This window comes from Anomaloglossus baeobatrachus, chromosome 1, assembly GCF_048569485.1.
Source record: "Anomaloglossus baeobatrachus isolate aAnoBae1 chromosome 1, aAnoBae1.hap1, whole genome shotgun sequence".
Classification (NCBI taxonomy): Eukaryota; Metazoa; Chordata; class Amphibia; order Anura; family Aromobatidae; genus Anomaloglossus; species Anomaloglossus baeobatrachus.
Genome location: NC_134353.1, coordinates 540,522,039 through 540,544,444, shown reverse-complemented (window position 1 = coordinate 540,544,444; position 22,406 = coordinate 540,522,039). Strand labels below are relative to the sequence as shown.

Sequence of the window (22,406 nt, the reverse complement as noted above, 5' to 3'; positions counted from 1 at the left end):
TGGTTCTGCACCAGGAGAATAGCAGATCAGATAAGAAAATGTTAATCTGTACCAGTAATAGGATTAACACAAAATGTTGACGTCCCAGAATGTGATGACATGATTATATCTGAATAAATGATGATTTTTTTGTTCAAGACTAAATAAAAAAAATAATATAAGACCCTGTCTTATTTTTGGGAAAACGCAGTAACCGTAACATACAAAGCCACATGGCATGTTTTAATATGAATTATATAATATTTAATATTAATAAGGGCATCATCCTTATAATGCTTATTTTTAATGAAAGAAAAAAGTGAATTTTAAAAAATAAATTGAAATATGATGTGGCACAAACCCTTTAATTGTGTTCATATTGAGTGATATAATCTAATAATATGGTTCTCAATATTTTTTATTAGTTCATTATAAGAGGACATCACTCAACCAAGCGTATCAGCTGACATCTTTAGGCTATGTTCACACAGTGCAACTTTTACTGCGTTTTTGAGGTCACAAAGATGCACCAAAATGCATACATTTCCTTCCCCCAGCAAAGTCTATGAGATTTCTATTTTGCTGTCCACACTGGGCATCTTTTTTTGTCTGCATCTTGGCTGTTGTTTTTTTTTTTTTGAAGATGCAGCATGCCTATTCTATTTGCGTTTTTGAGCCCTTCCACTCAATAGATTTGGACTTAAAAACCGCATTGGGCAAAATGCGATAAAAAAAGCGTCAAAAACAAAGGCGTTTTTGCTGCCGATGCGTTTTTTGGAGCCAAAACGGCTGCATCTTTGTGGTTAGCAAAGATGCGCTCTCTGAACATACCCTTACTACTCTCAATAACTGGCCATTTCTTTTAGGTCTTGTGTTGTCTCCATCAAAGAAAAATGCAAAAGATGGTGCATGTAGTTATAGGAAAGCGGAGCTGTTGAACTCACAAGGGCCCAAAAGCTGAGTTTTAGCTTCCAAGACCATTTCACCAAACAGCAGCTTAGCATCTTCATAGCCATAGCAATATTGTGCATGCACCTTTATTACATGAGGTTTTTTTCAAAGTGTTTTGAATCAGTGTATGGTCCTGTGTGTCTGTTTTTCACAAATTAATAAATAAATGACAAAGCTTATTTTATACTTTGCAATGTTAAATACGTACAACACATGGATGGCTCACAGATGCCATCCGTGTGCTGTATGTGTTTTTCACGAATGTAAACTTGTGTTGGCCCTTTTCATCAGTGAGAGAGGAAAAAAAACGGAGAGCTGTCTAAAGAGTCCTTGGGTATGCGCTCATAGTATAACTGCGGAATGAGCGCACACAGCACTCTCCATTTTCCTTCCAGAAATGTTACTTTAACATCAATATTAATGAATCCGAATATGGACAAACCTGCGTGTGTGCATTTTGCCGGCCTCAACTTAACCCTTGTTGTTTTTCACCTCATTTATAAGCACCAAATTTGTATTAAATTAAATAACATTCTTAGCAGCAGAAAAATGAAGACAGTTAAAGCATTTTTTATTTATTTTTTTCTGGTTGTTTTCCTACAAAAGTCATTAAAAACAAGACATCTTAAAGAAAAGACATATTCAAATGTATATATTCCAAAATAAATGCCACTGTCAAAGATGAAGTATCCTGAACAGAAAATAAACATCACTCCTTTTGGGCTACGGATTGATTCAACATTTTCAGCAGTGATACTTCCCCACCCTTTTGATAGAACTACAGAAATTCAGCAAAAATAAGACTTACAGACTTCTCCAACATTATAAATATAGAAACAATTAAAGGCCATTTCTTTTAAAGCTTTTACAGACCACTCAAAAGAAACAGGCCATTGACCAATAATCCCCCCCACCAAAAAAATGCCATTGATTGGCGATATAGTCTCAAATTCAGTTTTTTACAGTAGAGAATTGCCACCAAGAAGTATTGCTAAATGAGCCCTGTTCGGTGTGAGAATGTATCCCCTTGATGACGCCATGTTATGAAGTTGCTGTCCATTCTTCTGGATTTTTACAGATGCCACAGAACCGTGTACCCAAGTTGTTTTACACCTCTTGTGATGGCATAAATGTTTCTGCATAGACACTCACCAGCAAACCAGTTGTCTGGTAAGGTGACAACTGCAATGAAATAACCTGAGCTCTGCTGTGAATAGCAGTACTAGAATGAAATCAATACAAACCAGAACATTTACAGTAATCGTAAGAGCAAGAAGTAAACAGCAAAACAGCAGGCAACTCACTTTCAAAATTGGAGACCTTGGAGTAGATCTTTGTCTTTTGTACATAGAAGAAACAAGCAGAGTATAATTCTTGCTGCAAAGACCCTCACCTCTCAATACTGCCAAGTCTACACTTTGAGACGTCCAGCATATGTCAACCTGTACCATAGTTATCAAGACTAAGGTTACATTTAGTGCAAATTGCAGGAGTGTACAGAAATGTCAGCGCGAGGGATGAAAATCGTTAAAGCGACAAAAACATGAAAAATATAAATTTGCATTTATTCCCTCATCAGGTCCAAGAAGTGTCACAATATGTTAAAACAATAAAATGGTATAAAAAAGAGAGTAAATAGGAACCCTATGAGCATTACATTGACATTGTATTAAAGAACACAGAAGCACAGGTGCCGATGTAAAGATTGCCTCTTGTGCATTAAAGCATCCAACCTGACTCGGAGGGGAAAAATCTACTTTCATTTGGAAATATTGTCTCCGTTCAAGTTTAGTAGATTGGCCTTTTTCATACGCTGCACTAGTAACACAAAGGAATGTATGGCGACGACGCTGCTGGCAGCAACTGATAGGGTACATGAAGCAAATGATATATGTAAACAGGAGAGCTAGTAACCCTGCTTCTATTTTGGCTGCTTGTGTTAGTTTTGGAATGTCAATGGGGTCCGATATTGCTGGGCTAGATTCAAGCTGAACTTGTTCCCGAAGCCTAGAAAACAAAGTCATATAATGGTGATCTTAGGTGCAATTCAGCGTGGAGAACACAGCACACAGCAATCCGCAGATGCAATCAGAACATGTACAGCAAGTGGAAAATATAAACAGTCACATACATAACACATAGAATCCAGACACATTGGGAAACATGGAATGCTGACAAACCGTTTATTCCTAAAATCTCTGGACTAAGACAAATTTCACCCTTACCACTAAAGACATGGGGCTATGGGCACTTCAGACTTAGGCTATGTACCCACGCTGCGGAAAATGCGCGGATTTCTAGCGGAAAAGCCACGGATTTTCCAGAAATCCGCAGCACAGCTACTCCCCAGCCATTTCTATGGCATTTGGGAAATGCTGTGCCCACGCTGCGGAAATCGTGCGGATTTTCGTGCAGAAAAATCTGCAGCATGTCAATTATTGTTGCGGATTTTCGTGCAGATTTTGCCTATTCAATTGAATTATATAAAAAAAAAAAACAAAAAAAAACAAAAAAGCGCAAAATCCGCAAAAAAATCTGCGTCAAATCCGCACCTATGAAAAGGTGCGGATTCCGGGGAAAAGCTGCGGATTTTGATGCAGAAAAATCCGCAGATACAGAGTCCCGTGGGCACATAGCCGTAGTTTTAAAGGCTAGCAATGGAAAAATGAGAGTGAAGCAATTGTGCTCTTGTATGTTATCACCTATGAGACACTGTGAACCCCAGTATAAAATACAGAAGGAAAGAGGAAAAGCCCATATTGTGGTATCAGAAGTGGGCACTGACCAGTCACATCTCCCTCTGCTGCTATTTCCCCCTCTCACAGCATGTATTCCTGCACACAAAACTAAAGGAACTGCAGCAGCTCTCGCATTTACTATATCACAGAAGATAGATTTGTTTTGTGACAATAGGTTTTTGAGAACCTACTGTTGGGAAAATGGGACTAGAGCATGCATACAGGTCAGCAAAGAATATACCATTTCTCATAAGATGATAGAAGCTTCATGTAATCACATGTACAACTTATTTGAGTAAAAAAAGTTTCCAACTTCTCTGTTTTGAGGTCTCATTCTGAAAGTGCTAAAGTTCATTTTAATAAATAGATCTTGGAATAATAATAATTTCCACAATTGGATGTGTATAAAATAATGTACCTGTGCTGAGATAATCTTATATATGTGTCCCTGCTATGTACTGTGTAATTAAATGTGTCTGACTGTACAGGAAGATGGTCTGATCATACCACATCTCCTGTGCTGAGATAATCTTATATATGTGTCCCTGCTATGTACTGTGTAATGGCAGTGTCTGACTGTACAGGTACATGGTCTGATCATACCACATCTCCTGTGCTGAGATAATCTTATATATGTGTCCCTGCTATGTACTGTGTAATGGCAGTGTCTGACTGTACAGGTACATGGTCTGATCATACCACATCTCCTGTGCTGAGATAATCTTATATATGTGTCCCTGCTATGTACTGTGTAATGGATGTGTCTGACCGTACAGGGACATGGGCTGATCATACCACATCTCCTGGGTCGGGGAGGAAGCAAAAGAGTATAAAGAATGTTACAGCACGGAATTACAGTTGATGCATTTTGTGAGTTAAAACATTTCCCTGCCTGTTTTTAACTCCTTCACATCCTTAGATGTACCAGTATGTCCTATTTTGCATTGACCTCTTGACCTTGGATATACCAGTACGTCCTGGCGATCACGCATGCACAGGAGCTGTGTCCACGCAATCACAACCAGGAGCTCAGTGTATGTGACAACCGAGCTTCAGCTGTGACACCCAGGAGCAGTCTCTGCACTGCCCCGGGCTGTTTAACCCCTTAAATGCCACAATCAATAGTGATCACATCAATTAGGAGGCTGGGAGAGGGAGTACAAAATGGCACGAAAAAAACCCCCAAATCGCCGAATCACTAGAATCCATAGAAGCATTCCAGAGCCATTAAGGGGGTGGTCATTATTCCTACTCACCTCACATCACCACAGCCGGCCCTAGTCTCCAGGAGTCACTGGGCTGTGGGCGGAGTTTTCATGTTCGTCACAGCGCAGCACCTCCCTGCACACTCCTCCTTTGCTTGAAGAGCACGCAAGCATCAGGGATGCTGGGCTGTGATGAGCGGTGAAGTTGAAGTGCATCTACGATAAAAATTACAGCCCTCTCCATTCTTTGTATATGGGAAAACTTGCAAAATAGGCAGTGTATCAAATACTTATTTTCCTCACAGTATGAGTCAATGGGGACCCGAACTAATGGGCTTGACTCAAGTAATGACTAGAATGGAACTCAATGATTGGGCAGACCGACTCTTAGCCCACATACAGCCATTTATAAACAGCATTTCCGGTGGGAGGGAAAGGTTTTTTTTTTCTTTTGACACACAGCATCAGAAATTGTTGTTTTAATACCTCGTGAGAGCCATTCAGAAATTGCAAGCAGCTCTCACTGGGCCGAGCACGAAGTGTACCCAGTCACCTGTTATTTGAGCAAGTGGTTAGCATTCCAACACCCAAACGCTGACTTTTTATTTTTTTGTAAAAGCCTGTGTTCAGGTTCAAGCACCGGACACCCAGTGTTTGGTACGAACCCCGACCTTTACCGTTCAGGTTCGCTCATCTGTAATCTTAAACACATACCGTATATATTCTTGTATAAGCCAAATTTTTCAGCACAGTTTTTTTATGCTGTAAAAGCCCCCCTTCAGATTATACTTGAGCAAGGGTCTCACTCATGGCCGGCTTTAGCTATGTGCGACCACTGCAGTAGGCGTGACAACGATTCAGGTTAGTTACTGTGCTCACTGATGCCACTCTGCCATGATCCAGGTGTCTAGCCCAGGGGCCTTAAACATTCGGACGCCAGGCACATAGCCCCCTCGATGATCTTGGCCGGTACACGGGGACTCGGTTGCTGTCAGCACTTTACTTCAGTTGAATGATTTGCGGTGCCACAAATCATTCAACTGAAGTAAATAAAGCACTGACGGCAGTGGCGGCCCCTTTCACCGGCTGAGATCATCGAGGGGTCTACATGCCTGCGGTCCGCAAGAAGTAGGCAAGAGGACACCAAGGGAGTTAAGGACAGGTGAGAAGAATTTTGTTTGTGTGTATGTGAACAACGGCATAGTAATTGACAAAAAGGGGACCAGTATGCGAACATTACTAAAGGGCACAAGGAAGGGCACATTATTACAGAGCACAAAGATGGTTCCATTACTACAGGAGACAAGGATGGGGCACATTAATACAGGGCACAAGGATGTGCACATTACTATAGAGCTCAAAGATGGGGCACAAGGATGGACACATTACTGCAGGAAACAAGGATGTGCACATTACTACAGGGACACATTACATTTTATTGTTATCTATTTTTATTTTTTAAATTTACCAGTAGCGGCTTATACTCGAGTCAATAAGTTTTCCCAGTTTTTTGTGGTAAAATTAGGTGTCTCGGCATATATTCAGTTCTACACCAGCATAAAAAAGGGGAAACTCCAGATCAGAGAAACTTTGAGGGCAAAAAGACTTTTATAATTAAATATTATATATTAATATTAAATATTATATTATATTTCAGATTGTTTAATGAGTAAAATTCAGTGTTTGTAGGTTACTGGCCACCTCTGCAGTCTATCAGCGATGGCTAGTTTCCTAGGCAAAGACCATGTGCTGAATCTGGTTGTATTGCTGGAACCAATCAGCTTCAGTGTTTCTGAATGGGAAAAATGCATTAAAAACAAACAAAAATGTGGCATTCCTCTAGTATCTACGGCTGTTTCTGATGCAAATACTGAAAGAATTTTTATTTTTTTACCAATATTGATAGAATTATCAAATAGTAAACCCAATTAAACTCAATTATTGTAACTCTGGACACATTCAGATTTTTTGACAGTTAAAATCAAAGTGGGTAGAAAAGGACAGTAAGGTCATGTGCGCACATTGCGTTTTTTTTCTTGCGTTTTGGTTGCATTTTAAACTGCACTGTGTCATTGACAAAATGCATGCGTTTTGCTTCCCCAGCAAAGTCTATGATAAATCAGCATTTCCATCTGCACGTTGCTTTTTTTTTTGGCAGGTCTATAAAATCGTACAGTACAATAACTAATTTAAAAAAACCTGAGTGCGGTCCCCCCCAATTTTGATACTCAGCCACGATAAAGCCTCACAGCTGGGGGCTGGTTTTCTCAGACTGGGGAGACTCATATTATTGGGAGCCCCCCAGCCTAAAAATATCAGCCAGCAACCGCCCGGAATTGCCACATCCATTAGATGCGACAGTCCCGGGACTCTACCCGACTCATCCCGATTGCCCTGGTGCGGTAGCAATCGGGGTAATAAAGGAGTTCATGGCAGCTGACAGCAGCTACTACATCCAAGCTTAGTGATGGCAGCCGTCTATGAGACACCTCCTCATCAAAAATCTGTAAGTGAAAGTAAATAAACACGAACGCCGAAAAATCCTTTATTTGAAATAAAAGACAAAAAACACCCTCTTTCACCACTTTATAACCCCCCCCCCAAACACCTCTAGAGGTCCGACGTAATCCACACGAGGTCCCACTACGCTTCCAGCACTGCTACATCTGAAACTCACAGCGGCCGCAATAGAACAGGACTGCTCGCTGTGAACTCAAACCAGCAACTGAAGTGAGTCGTGCTATCAGCTGTGACGTCACTCAGGTTAGCCGCTACCACAGCTGGAGTCATCCACCTTTGACAGTAAATCACCTGAGTGACTGAAGTGAGCAGCGCGATCAGCAGTACCGTCACTCAAGTGATTTACGGTCACAGCTGGTGTCCTCCACTTGTGACTGCAAATCTGGCCGTGACAGAGCCACACGAGGAGAATGAACTCAGGTGAACTTCTCATGTCACAGCTGGGGGCCTTGTACTACTGCCTGTGTCGCGGAAGTGACGTCAGAGCTTCACCCGAGTTCATTCTCATTCACGGCTCTGTCTCGGTCTGCTGTCAGTGGGCAGTGCTCTACAGTGCTGCTGTGACTTAACAAGGATGTAGCAGAGCTGAATCACCATGGGACGTCGTGTGGATTCCTTCAAACCTGCAGGGGTGTTTAGGAGTTAATAAAGTGGTGAAAGAGGGTGTTTTTTATATTTTATTCCAAATAAAGGATTTTGAGGGTGTATGTTTATTTACTTTCACTTACAGATTAGTGATAGGGCAGTGTCTCACACGACTGCCATCACTAATTTAGGACTTAATGGCTGCTGTGGGCTGCCATTAACTCCTTATCACCCCGATTGCCACCGCACCAAGGCAATAGGGAAGAGCCGTGTCCAGCACCAGGATTGGCCCCATCTTATAAATGCGCCACTTCTAGGGCGGCTGGGGGCTGCTATTGTTAGGCTGGAAAGGGCCAAATGACGATGGGCTTCTCACACTAATATTATTAGCCCTCAGTTGTCTGTTGCTCCATGGCTAGTTTTTAGAAAAATGGGTTGACCCCACGTCATTTTTTTTTTTTTTAAATAAATCAAATTAAAAAAAAAAAAAAAAGTGTGGGATCCCCTCTATTTTTCCTAACTAGCCAAGGTACAACAGACAACTGAGGGTTGCAGCCCGCAGCTCCTGCTGTTCCTGTGCTGGATATGAAAAATGGGGGCGACCCCACGTCCTTTTTGTTTTACAAAAAACAAAATTAAAAAAAAAACATCTGTCCAATCTAGCTATCCCTCCATCAATCTATTCTGTTATTTCTTTCTATCTATATGTTCTATCTATTCTATCAATTGTCCTATCCCATCATATTTTATTTCTCCTTTAGAGAATGCACTGACAAAAACGTATTACAAACGCATTAAAAATGCATCAAAAACTAATCAAAAATGCATGCATTTTTACAGCGTTTTTTTTTTGTCAAACGCAGTGTTTAGTTAAGTATGCCAGAGGGTGCATTTTTTTGGTCACATCAAGAATGCAGCATGCAGACATACCCTAAATGTCACTGCAGAAACTACCTGTAATAGTTATACATATGTTATTATTTCTTAGCCCTCAGAAGAAAGAACAGCAAGCTGTTATACAAATTATCCCTGCACATTTCCAGTTCAGAAGAATTACCATGTCCTCTTCCATCCACTATCCCCCTCCTGCTGCTACAGCTCTTGCTGATCTGAAAATAACTTTTTCCAGGAGACTACATCTTTCATGCACTTCTACATGGAACGTCCCGGAAAATTTTGTAGAAAAGCTAGCTGCTACATGGAATAACGGCCACATTGTAAAAAATTCATTACATTCACTCCAGTTGAGTGAGGCATTAAAAGGGAATCTGTCAGGAGGTTGAGAGCAGCAAAATGTAAGAAAAGAGACCCTGATTCTAGTGATGTATCACTTACTATACTCAAGGTAGCAGTTGTGACGCAATCAGAGTTCTTAGATGTAGCATAGCTCAGAAAGCTAACCCCACCCACACCACAACTTTCTGTGTACATTGTATAGTGACAGTGAGCTGCTCATCAGTGCTGGGGGTGTGGTTGGACCAGGAGGCACGAGGGCAGCTCGTCCGGTGGTGATAGTTTCCTGCTGATAAAAAAACAAAATACTCATTGCATTGCAACAACAGCACACAGCCTAATAAGTGATACATCACTGAAATCAGTGTCTTAGCCCCTACCTCATGCTGCTCTCAGATTACAAAGCAAAAACCTGCGGACAATTCTGTTTAAGAAGATTCTCAAAATGCATCAAGAACACCACATACATAGTGAAAGCCAGGAAGGCATTGATGGTCACAACACACAGGTGTATCTCAGAATTATTAATCTTTGGGAATGTAGCACGTTAACATTATCAAAGCTGCTTGTTGTAACAGTCATAAGCAATTCACACATCCCAGATGCTGACAAATGGTGTACAGACATTGACTTTCATTTGTCATTAAAACAAAATATGGATGTGCACCACTACAGTTTAGGCTCAGTTCACACTAATGTTAGCCTTCTGTTTTCATTGAATTCTTATGGCAAAATGTCAAAAGCAACGACGAATTCTGCAATTTGCTTTTTATTGACGAGTCTTTTTTTGTGTTTTTTTTACAGGGTAGAATAGTGTAAAAGATTACTGCAGTAAACAGAAAAAAAACTCTAAAACAAATTGCAGCGTGCACTAGTTTCTTGCATGTCTTGGAAACTTGCCCATTCAAATCTATGGTGGCATAAAAATAAATAAATTAAAAAAACAAATTCCGAACGTAGACTCCGTATAGCATCTGATTTTTATGAATGCACTGCAATTCTTTAATATAGGAAACTGTATTTAGTCTTGAATAGGTTTTAATAACTGCTGATGTATAAAAACAGACACAGAGGACATATAAAAAAAAAAATCTGAAATTTTCTGCATGAAACTCTGATGATGTTTTTTATATGCTCACGTGAACTGAGCCTAATAGTGTGAAGCACTTTAGCATGAACACGGCATTACAGGAGAAGAGAAATACATTGCTATACAGAATTGATGTTAGTAGCGCTTTTGCAAAATGTATTAATATTGGTTACAAACATAACACAAAAGCAAGCCAATCTGCATGACATTATGGATCTGACAAGCCGGAAGAAAATGTACAATATTGCAAGAAAAAAAACATGTTAGAGTATTAAAATATTGAGATATATTGTATTTTCAGTGTGAAAAAGCACATCCTCCAGAAAACAAAAGATCGGACATGTTGAAGTCCAACATGTCCAATCCCACTCTCCCCAATTTTCTGTTGGAAGTGAATATTTGAGCTAGCATGTCTCACGGAAAAAGCATTCTCTGGCCAAAGAATTTGCAATGCATAAGCCAATCTCAAGAAAGATCTGGACAAATATGTCCTTCAGCGTTTCAAACTCCGCCACGCCCATTATCGTAATGGAAATGTAACCTCTATAAGAGGATACAGGCTAGTAACCTACAAGTCCTCTCACAGAGAAGAGGCAGTAACACTTTCTTTCAGCTTGCCTTTACAGGGGATGGTCTCAGCTGTGATATACACTCTGCCAGCCAGCTGATGGGCAGGCAAATAAACAGAAAAAGAAGGACATCTTGTGTGAGGCAGACAACAAAGAAGTCACCAGATGAAGCCCAGTCAGTGAAGAGAGATAGTGGCAGGAAGGAAAAGTGAAACTCTTGGAGCATGGTCATCTCCTTGCCCGAACCTACCATCGGTTTTAGCTCCCTGCCCTCTGCTCCACCACCCGTCTCTTTCATTGCTCTTCTACTGTTTTCCACAAATTCCTGTAAAGACACGTTGCACATTACCACTACAATACAGAAGACAACCAGAAAAGGCAAATTGTAAATTCGGAATAAATGCTAAATTCTACACAAGGGAGAAAAGTCTCATAGACGTTTGTGACTATTGTTGCCTATAATCCATGTGGCTGCTGCAAAACATACAGTGGCATGTAAAAGTTTGGGCACCCCTAGTCAAAATTACTGTTATTTTAAATAGGTAGGCAAGTGGAAGATGAAATGATTTCTGAAAGGCAAAGTTAAAGATGGCACATTTCCTTTGTATTTTAGGCAAACAAATTTTTAAAACAAAATATTTAACTATTAAATTAACAAAAAGAAAAAAAAAATAATGGGCTGATGCAAAAGTTTAGGCACCCTGCATGGTTAGAAGCACTCCCTCTGGCAAGTATTACAGCTTGTAAACGCTTTTTGTAGTCCACTAAGGGGCCCTTTGCACACTACGACATCGCAAGCCGATGCGGCGATGCAGAGCGCGATAGTGTGGCGGGCGGAGGGGTTGGGAACGCCGCTCGCCTGGGAACCGCAGGCGCTCGGGTCCGGTGCTTCTGCTCCTCGGTGGCTCGAGCACGGGGCCGGACCCGGGGCTCGAGCAGCGCCTCCCCGCCCACGAGTGAAAAGGGGAGGTTGTTGGTGGGTATTTGGGATGTCTGTCGTGACGCCACCCACGGGTTGTGGTGATGGTGGGCACCACTGCTGGTGACGGGGGATCCCGGGAGCGATGGCGGAGAGCAGCTAAGGTGTTGACCCCTCCGTGGGTAAGGGCTGTTGGTCCCGGGGCCCCAGTTAGGGAGTAAGGAGAACGTATAGGTGCAGGTGCCGATGCGGGAAGGCAGCATGGGCGCGGATGCAACATTGCAGTGCAGCGCAGTGCCGGATGGCACTGTTGTACACACTCAGGTAGACAAGGACAGAGTCTCTGGTAACCCAAACGACTGGATGGACTGGGCCCACAGTCGGCTGCGGTGTTTTCACTCTCCCCGGACAGGTTGATGGTGGCTGTCGTTTCCTGCACCTATGTGTGTGTGTTTGACTCCTATGGCTTCCCACAGGTAGTCCGCTCCCCGGCATGTACGTGTCGGGAGAGCCCGTTTTGCCCGCAGGTGCTGGCCCTTGGATCTCTGGCCCTTGGCGGTGGCTCTTATCCGGACGGGTTGGGCTGTTGCCTTCTGATGGGACTTGGTTGGGAATGAACCCCTAAGGTCCAGACCGCAATCAGAATTTGACCTTTACGGCGGCTCCTACCCTAGTCGGCGTCTGAGTACCGTGCCTTGGTGCTTGGCTTCAATCTGCTCCCCGGTTCGGTACCGGCGGGCCACCTCCCGACCCCGTTCCTACGGTTCCGCTGACCTCACCAACTCCTGCAGACGGCCACCACCGTCTGCCGACCTTGCTGGTTGTGCCTGGGCTCCGACCCAGACACAGTCTTTGCTCCTCTCACTTCCACCTCTCCACTTCAACTCCTCTCCACAAACTGACTTTTCCCGCCTCCAGGCCTGTGAACTCCTCGGTGGGTGGGGCCAACCGCCTGGCTCCGCCCCACCTGGTGTGGACATCAGACCCTGGAGGGAGGCAACAAGGATTTTGTTTGACTGGTGTTCCTGACCAGGGGAGGGGGTGTGTGTGTATGTGGTGTTATTCTGTGACCCCTGGGGTCCAGGGCGTCACAATAGTCCCCGCCCCCGTCGCAGCTGCGATATCTTGTGATAGCAGCCGTTGCGAATATTATCGCTATGGCAGCTTCACATGCACTTACCTGTCTTGCGACGTTGCTCTGGCCGGCGAACCGCCTCCTTCCTAATGGGGCCGGTCGTGCGGCGTCACACGGCAGGCGGCCAATAGAAGCGGAGGGGCGGAGATGAGCGGGACGTAAACATCCCGCCCACCTCTTTCCTTCCGCATTGCAGACGGGATGCAGGTAGGAGATGTTCCTCGCTCTTGCGACTTCATACACAGAGATATGTACTGCCGCAGGAACAAGGAACAACATCGTACCGTCGCTGCAGCCAAAATAATGAAAATGATCGACACTACACCGATCATACGATACCGACGCTTTTGCGCTCAGTAATCGTAGTTAAAACGATTTACACACTACCATGTCGAGAGCGACGCCGGAAGTGCGTCACTTTCGATTTGACCCCACCGACATCGCACCTGCGATGTCGGAGTGTGCAAAGGGCCCCTAAGAGTCTTTCAGTTCTTGTTTGACGGATTTTCATTAATTCTTCCTTGGAAAAGTCTTAGGCTATGTGCGCACTTACCGGATTTTTCACGGATTTTGCCGCGGATTTGCTGCATGTTTCGCTGCAGAAAATGTTCATAACATCTCTGCAGTGAATCACCAGCAAATCCTATGGAGAAAAAAAATCCTGTGCGCACTGGGCGGAATTTGACAGCTGCATGTTTTGCTGCGGGAATCCCGCAGCAAAAACAAGTGCATGTCACTTCTTTTCCGCACATCGCTGCGGGATTTTACTCCATTGACTCAATGTTAATCATGAAATCCCGCAGGGAATAACGCAGGCAGCAAATTCTGTGCGGTTCACTGCGTTTTCCTGCGTTATTCCCTGCGGTATTTTGCGGTTTACCTCCGGTAATGTGCATCACTTGCTTGCGGTTTTGCAGGGAAGTGATGTCATTACAGGAACAGGAAGTCGTGCAGAGTAAACACACACACATCAGACACAGAACACATCACAGACATAGATCACATAGACACAGACACATAGAACACACATAGAAAGAAAACGGAAATATAGAAAAAAAAAAAGAACGTGGGCTCCGCTGCATATTTACCTTCCAGCCGAGGTGAGCACACAGCGGCGGCCCGGTATCCTCAGGCTGGGGAGGGAGAGGGGCAGGGATAATGGCCCCCGCCTCACTCCCCCTCCGGCAGCCGAGAATATCAGCCGCAGCTGCCCCGGCACTGTCGCATCCATTATGCGGCACTGCCGGCGTGTCCTCGGCTCTTCTTGCCACCGTGTAGCAGTGGTGACAAGGTAATACAAGGGGTTAATGGTGATGGGGGACAACCGCCATTAACTCCAGGCTTGATCATGGCAGCGTCTATGTGACAGCTGACATGATCAACCCGTAAGTAAAGTGAAAAAAACACACACAGAAAAATCCTTTATTTTAAATAAAACCAACAAGCCTCGTTCACCATTTTATTAACCCCTCCCGCACCAAAGCTCCGGCGTAATCCACCGCTCCGACATCCACAGCTCCGGCTCCGACGTCCTGCACTGCTTCCATCCAGCCGCGACTGTCACAGACAGGCTGAATGCAGCAGACAGCAGAGGTAATTATCGGTCATTTCCCACGGCCGGTAATGTGAACTCACTGCCGACCGTGGGAAATGTAGCGATCTGTCATCTATCTATCTATCCCTCTGTCTGTCTATCTATCTATCCCTCTATCTATTCTTCTGTCTATCTACTATCAGAATTAAATGTATTTTTTTTTTTTTTTTTTTTCTTCAATGTGCTTTATTGCATTGAATGCAATAAAGCACATCCCAACCCGCACGCGGCAAAACCGCGGCAATACCGCGAATAATACCGCGGTAAAGCCGCGGCAAACCGCATGCGGTTTTCGGGTGCGGTTTCCCGCGGTTTTTTACCGCGGGTGCGGTAATCTTTGAGAGGATGCGGAATTTTCTCAAGAAAATTCCATTTCCCAGTGCGCACAGAGCCTTAAAGGGAACCGGTCACCAGAGTGGCCTCTATAAAAGGTGTGGCTAGCACCAGCAGGCTCTTGTATACAGCATTTCAGAATACTGTGTATAAGAGACCAGGCCACAGTGTATAACATAAAAAACACTATTATAATACTTACTTAGGGGGCGTCCAATCCAATTGGTGTCTCTGCTCACCAGTCGATCGCTTCCTCTCTGCAGCGGTGGCCATCCTCCTTCTACCCAGCCCACTGTGGATGACGTGTCCTATGTCCTCCACATAGGCCAGCATTGCGGATTTGCGCAGGCACACTTTGATCTGCCCTGCAGAGAGCAGATCAAAGTACTGTAATGCGCAGGCGCAAGGAAATGTTAAAGACCGCCTGCATATGCGCAGTACAATACTTTGATCTGCCCTGAGCAGATCAAATTGTGCCTGCTCAGGACCTCAATGTCGGCCAGTGTGGATGACTTAGGACGCGTCACGCACACAGGCCTCAGAAGAAGGAGTTTGCTGCAGGGAGGAAGCTCCGGACCAGAGAGCAAAAACACCCATTGGACCAGACTGCCCACCCAGGTTAGTATCAGAAAAGTGTTTTTTACATTCTACACAGCGACTTGGGCTCTAACATACAGTATTCTGGAATGCTGTATATAAGAGCCTACAGGTGGTGGCTGCAGCTTATAATTGGCAAATCTGGTGACAGGTTCCCTTTAATGTTCTGTGCAATTCTTGGGTTGTCTTGCATGCACTGCTCTTTTGAGGTCTAGCCACAGATTTTCAATGAGATTCAGAACAGGGAAATGTGAGGGCCAGTGGAAAACCTTCAGCTTGTGCCTTTTGAGGTAGTCTATTGTAAATTTTGACGTGTTTAAGATCATTATCCATTTGTAGAAGTCATCCTCTTTTCAACTTCAGCTTTTTTACACATGGTGCTATGTCTGCATTTAGAGTCAGCTGATATTTCATTGAATCAATTTTTCTTTCTACCTGTGAAATGTTCCCCATGCTATTGGCTGCAAGACAACCCCAAAGCAAGATTGATCCACTCCCATGCTGAATGGTTGGTGAGATGTTCTTTTCCTGAAATTCTGCACACATACCTTTGATCACTGTGGCCATGGAGTTCTATTTTAACCTCATTGGTCTACAGAACTTGTTTCCAAAATGCATGAGGCTTGTTTAGATGTTCTTTTGCATACTTCTGAATTTTATGGTGAGGATGCAGGAGAGACTTTCTCCTGATGACTCTTCCATGAAGTCCATATTTGTGCAGGTGTCTCTGAACAGTAGAACAATGTACAACTCAAGAGTCTGCTAAATCTTACTGAAAGTCTTTTTTAGTCAAGCACGGGTTCTGATTTGCCTCTCTAGCAATCCTACAAGGAGCTCTTTCAAAATCTTGGTTAGTGTTCTAGACTTTATCTTGACCTGCACCGTTACTGTTAACTTCCATTTCTTATTTACATTTCGAACAGAGAAAAAAAAAGGGCAACATGAAAACGCTTTTCTATCTTCCTATACTGTAGTCTACTCCTGTTCTGTGGGCCTCAACCATTTACAGAGTGCTAGGCAGCTGCTTAAAAAAGAGAATTTTGTTTACTTACCGTAAATTCTTTTTCTTATAGTTCCGACATGGGAGACCCAGACCATGGGTGTATAGCTACTGCCTCCGGAGGACACACAAAGTACTACACTCAAAACGTGTAGCTCCTCCCTCCGGGCTATATACACCCCCTGGATGACAATCTAACCAGTACAGTGCAAAAGCTGAAGGAGGACATCCACCCATAAGTAGAGATAGAGTAAAACTCGGAAAAAAAACGGAACCTCTGTCTACAACAACAGCCGGTGAAACACACGGAACAAGAACTGCCAACAGGCAACAGGGAGGGTGCTGGGTCTCCCATGTCGGAACTATAAGAAAAAGAATTTACGGTAAGTAAACAAAATTCTCTTTTTCTTCATCGTTCCTTATGGGAGACCCAGACCATGGGACGTCTCAAAGCAGTCCATGGGTGGGAAAGAAACCAAACTGAGAAGTAGGCAAAACCTAACTTCACAAATGGGCGACAGCCGCCTGAAGGATGCGCCTGCCCAAGCTCGCATCTGCCGAAGCATGAGCATGCACTTGGTAGTGCTTCGAAAAGGTGTGCAGACTAGACCAAGTGGCAGCCTGACAAACCTGCTGAGCCGTAGCCTGGTGCCTGAAAGCCCAGGAGGCACCGACAGCTCTGGTCGAGTGCGCCTTAATCCCCGGCGGGGGAGGCACCTGAGAACACTGGTAGGCTTCAGAGATGGCCGACCTAATCCAACGAGCTAGGGTCGGCTTAGAAGCCAAGAGACCCTTGCGCTGACCCGTGGTTAGCACAAAAAGTGAGGTGCACCGCCTAAAAGCGGCGGTGCGTGACACAGATTCGGAGCGCCGCACCAAATCCAAGGTATGCAACGCCTTCTCAAAGCGATGCACAGGGGCCGGACAAAGGGAAGGCAATGAAATGTCCTGGTTAAGGTGGAAAGAAGACACCACCTTCGGGAGAAAATCCGGAGTCGGACGGAGAACCACCTTGTCTTGGTGAAACACCAAGAAAGGTGACTCCGAAGAGAGCGCAGCCAAATCAGAGACTCTCCGGAGAGAAGTTATGGCTACTAGAAAAACCACTTTCTGTGAAAGTCTAAACAAGGGAACCTCCCTAAGAGGCTCAAAAGAGGGTTTCTGTAAGGCCGTGAGGACCAGATTAAGATCCCAGGGATCCAAAGGCCGCCGGTAAGGATGAATGATGTGAGATGCGCCCTGCATGAAGGTGCGCACCTGAGCCAGTCGGGCGATACGCCGCTGGAATAATACCGACAGAGCCGACACCTGTCCCTTGAGAGAATTGAGGGACAGTCCTAGCTGCAGACCGGACTGTAGAAAAGACAGGATGGTCGGCAAAGAGAACGGCCAAGGAGCATGGCCGGAAGAGCGGCACCAGGACAGGAAAATCTTCCAAGTCCTGTGGTAAATCTTGGCCGAGGAAGACTTCCGAGCCTGAGTCATAGTGGAAATGACCTCGGAAGGAATGCCTGAAGCCGTCAGGATCCAGGACTCAAGAGCCACGCCGTCAATTTGAGAGCCGCAGAATTCTGGCGGAAAAACGGACCTTGAGAGAGAAGGTCTGGGCGGTCCGGGAGATGCCACGGCATTTCGACGGACAGACGGAGCAGATCTGGGTACCAAGCTCGCCTGGGCCAGTCCGGAGCAATAATTATGACCCGACGGCCCTCCACTCTGATCTTGCGCAGAACCCTGGGCAAGAGAGCTAGAGGGGGGAACACATAGGCCAGACGGAACTGAGACCAATCTTGAACCAGTGCGTCCGCTGCGAAGGCCTGAGGATCGTGGGAGCGAGCCACGTAAACCGGGACCTTGTTGTTGTGCCAGGATGCCATTAGATCCACTTCCGGAGTGCCCCACTTGCGGCAGATGTGATTGATGTAGGCAACCGCTGTCGCGTTGTACGACTGGACTCGAATGTGCTTGCCTGCCAACAGGCGGTGAAAGGCAACGAGAGCTAGAAGAACAGCCCTGATTTCCAGCACATTGATCGAGAGGGCAGATTCGGACGGAGTCCAAGTGCCCTGTGCTCGGTGGTGGAGAAACACTGCTCCCCAGCCGGAGAGACTGGCATCCGTGGTGAGGATCACCCAGGACGGAGTCAGGAAGGAGCGTCCCTGAGACAGAGAGAGGGGCCGAAGCCAGCACTGAAGAGAGCTCCTGGTCTGAGGCGACAAAGCCACTAGCCTGTGCAAGGAAGAGGTCCGCTTGTCCCAACAGCGGAGAATGTCCAGCTGCAGGGGACGCAGATGGAACTGGGCAAAGGGAACCGCTTCCATTGACGCCACCATCTGACCCAGCACCTGCATGAGGTGCCTGATGGAATGACGGCGGAGCTGCAACAGAGAGCGCACCGCCCGATGAAGAGACTGCTGTTTGGCTAAGGGCAGCTTCACAAGTGCCGGCAGAGTCTCGAATTGCATCCCTAGGTACGTGAGTTCCTGGGTCGGGGACAGAGTGGACTTGGTCAGATTGACAAGCCACCCGAATTGAACAAGCGTGGCGAGAGTGAGCGAGACACTCCGCTGGCAGTCTGCACTGAATGAGGCCTTGACAAGAAGGTCGTCCAGGTAAGGAATCACTGCCAACCCCTGGAGATGCAGGACCGCTACCACTGCTGCCATGACCTTGGGTGAAAACACGAGGGGCCGTGGCTAACCCGAAGGGGAGAGCCACGAATTGGAAATGTTCCTCTCCTATTGCAAAGCGTAGCCAACGCTGGTGTGAAACCGCAATAGGCACATGCAGATAGGCATCTCTGATGTCGATGGATGCTAGAAAATCTCCTTGGGTCATTGAAGCAATGACCGATCTCAGAGATTCCATGCGAAAGCGCCGCACCTGAACATGCTTGTTGAGAAGCTTGAGATCCAGGATGGGCCGGAAGGAACCGTCCTTCTTGGGGACTAGGAAGAGGTTTGAGTAGAAACCTCTGAACCGTTCCCGGGCGGGAACTGGTACAATTACTCCGTTGGCCTGCAAGGATGCCACGGCCTGAGAGAAGGCGGCGGCCTTGGAGCAGGGGGGAGCGGACATAAAAAATCTGTTTGGCGGGCTGGAAGAAAATTCTATCCTGTAGCCGTGGGAGATGATATCCCGCACCCACTGATCGGAGACGTGTTGAAACCACACGTCGCCAAAGTGGGAGAGCCTGCCACCGACCAAGGACGTTGCTGGCTCAGCCAGATAGTCAAGAGGAGGCTGCCTTGGTGGCAGCGGCTCCTCCGCTCTTCTGAGGACACGGCTTCGCGCGCCAGTTCGGTTTACGATCCTTGGCTGAGGTAGTGGACAAAGCTGAGGGCTTAGAGGATGACCAGTTAGAGGAACGAAAGGAACGAAACCTCGACTGGTTCCTGCCCTGGACAGGTTTCCTGGTTTTAATTTGTGGCAAGGAAGTACTCTTCCCGCCAGTAGCTTCCTTGATAATTTCATCCAGTTGTTCGCCGAACAGCCGGGACCCAGCAAAGGGGAGCCCAGCAAGGTACTTCTTAGAAGAAGCATCTGCTTTCCACTCTCGAAGCCACAAGATCCTGCGGATCGTGAGAGAATTAGCGGAAGCCACCGCCGTGCGGTGAGAAGCCTCTAGAATGGCAGACATGGCGTAGGATGAAAAAGCCGAAGCCTGGGAAGTTAAGGCAACCATCTCGGGTATAGAGTCCCTGGCGAGGGAATGTATCTCCGCCAGAGAGGCAGAGACTGCCTTAAGAGCCCACACTGCTGCAAAAGACGGGGAGAACGAGGCTCCTGCCACCTCATATACAGATTTGGCCAGAAGGTCAACCTGGCGGTCAGTGGGATCCTTAAGAGAGGTGCCATCGGCCACAGAAACGACTGTCCGGGCTGAGATTCTAGACACCGGAGGGTCCACCTTTGAGCCCACTCCTTAACCACCTCAGGTGGAAAGGGAAAACGGTCATCAGAACTACGCTTTGGAAAGCGTTTGTCAGGACAGGCCCTGGGTTTGGTAACAGTGGCCTGAAAGCTGGAGTGGTTAAAAAACGTACTCCTAGCTCTCTTAGGAGAGGTAAACTGGTGAATCTCTATCAGAGAGGCTTGTTCCTCTGACACTGGTGGATTAAGGTTCAGTACGGAGTTAATGGATGCAATCAAATCACTAACATCCGCATCACCCTCAGATAAGTCAATGGGGTACATAGAGGTAGCGTCTGAGCCCACAGTAAAAGTATCCTCCTCGCCCTGCACCTCAGCTCGTGAATCAGAGCCGTGGGACGAGGAAGGAGAAGGGTCCCTGCGTCTCCGTTTAGGGGGACGGGGTCCTAAAACATGTTCTGAGAGCTCGGAGCAGCAGAGACACCCTGAGAAGGGGGCTGATGCATGGTCAGCAGAGTTCGGGACAGCTGTCCCATAGAGTCGGCAAAAGACTGGGAAATAGCACTGGAAAAAGATGCTACCCAAGCCGGGGGTTCAGCCACCGGGTCTGGAGCGGCCGGGGGGACCCCTGAAGAGGCTCCAGGCTGAGGCACCACTATGTTCGAGCAGGCATCACAATGTGGGTATGTGCTCGGTTCAGGGAATATGAGCTTACATGCAGTGCATATAGCGTACAGCTTTGCAGCCTTGCTCCTAGTGAGAGACATGCTGCTGAGGTGGAGGCTCTGCAGTAAATAATACACTCCTATAGAATGACCCTGAGAGTGTATAATAAAGCCCACAACCAGAGGTTGTGGCTTACCAGACCGCTTTTTGTGTGCCCTCCGGATTCCACAGCTCAGACCCCCAGTGTATGCAGCAGCAGCAGCAGCAGCCAGCGCCGATCAGTGTGGGAACGCTGAGAAAATGGCGCTGGAGAGAGGAGGGGGGCCGGGGATTAGCCCAAGAGCGGGAATCCGGAGGGCCATAGAGAGATACAGGGGAGGGAAACATCTCCTCAGATAGGAGTGTCCTCCCCTCTGCTGAACGGCCGGTGGGCGGCGCCGCACTGCTCCCCTGCAAAAACTGACATGCAGAGGGAATGAAACCAAAACTAGGCCGCGACTGAAGCCGGGGCCTAGATTTTTACATGCGGCCGACGAGCAGGCACCCTCGGCGCGGTTCTCAGGAAAAACCTAGAGAACCGGCCGGAAAACACAGCAGAGTTACAAAACACACTCTCCCCATAATAAATGTGCCCGGGACCCCTGAAAAACGTCTCAATACTTAGCTTTTGAGACGCAGGGCCAAGTCCCTGGGAAGAGGGTAAACGCTCCGTCCTGCAGGAACCTGACAGGGCTGCGGATGGAGACCGGTCTCCTGCAAAGCAGAGAGGACCGAGATAGCTCCAACTTCAAGCCAGAGCCCGAGGGATGGTGAAGGAGCGCGGCATGTGAAGGCTCCAGCCTTGTAAAGTCAACCTTAACAGCACCGCCGACACAGTGGGGTGAGAAGGGACATGCCGGGAGTCCAGACTGGACCCGCTTTTCTTCCATATCTTTGAAATCAAAAATCTTAAAAATTAAAAATCAGAAAATGCATGTGTGTGTGTGACCTCCTGAACACAAAGCATTGAACTGGTTAGATTGTCATCCAGGGGGTGTATATAGCCCGGAGGGAGGAGCTACACGTTTTGAGTGTAGTAATTTGTGTGTCCTCCGAAGGCAGTAGCTATACACCCATGGTCTGGGTCTCCCATAAGGAACGATGAAGAAAGAACCCATGGCTGCTGTTTTTCAGCACAAGGTTGGAGGAGGATGGGTTTTTATAAATCTATGAAACTGGCATCACCTGGTCTTTCCTAACAAGGATAGTGAACAAGCTTAAACCTAATAGGCTAATTAGGGTGTGACACCTTAGTTAGAGTTATTTGAGCACACATCTCCAAAAGGTGCCCAAATTTTTGCATCGGTTTATTTGCCTTTTTATAATGTTTTAAATGTAAAAGAGTAAAACATTTTTAGCCTAAAATAAAAGAAGTTTGTC

General features: G+C 46.2%; 1 protein-coding gene across 1 annotated transcript in view; it reads right to left on the bottom strand.

The window, feature by feature from the left end:
• Window positions 1-1,484: 1,484 nt before the first annotated feature.
• Window positions 1,485-22,406, bottom strand: part of SLC44A1 (solute carrier family 44 member 1) — a 147,304-nt gene continuing 126,382 nt past the window's right edge. Inside the window, exons 13-14 of the mRNA XM_075351063.1 lie at window positions 11,121-11,195; window positions 1,485-2,937 (exon numbers count right to left, since the gene is read on the bottom strand). Coding sequence (XP_075207178.1) covers window positions 2,914-2,937; window positions 11,121-11,195 — 99 coding nt within the window. The 3' untranslated portion in view covers window positions 1,485-2,913. The remainder of the gene's footprint in view (window positions 2,938-11,120; window positions 11,196-22,406) is intronic.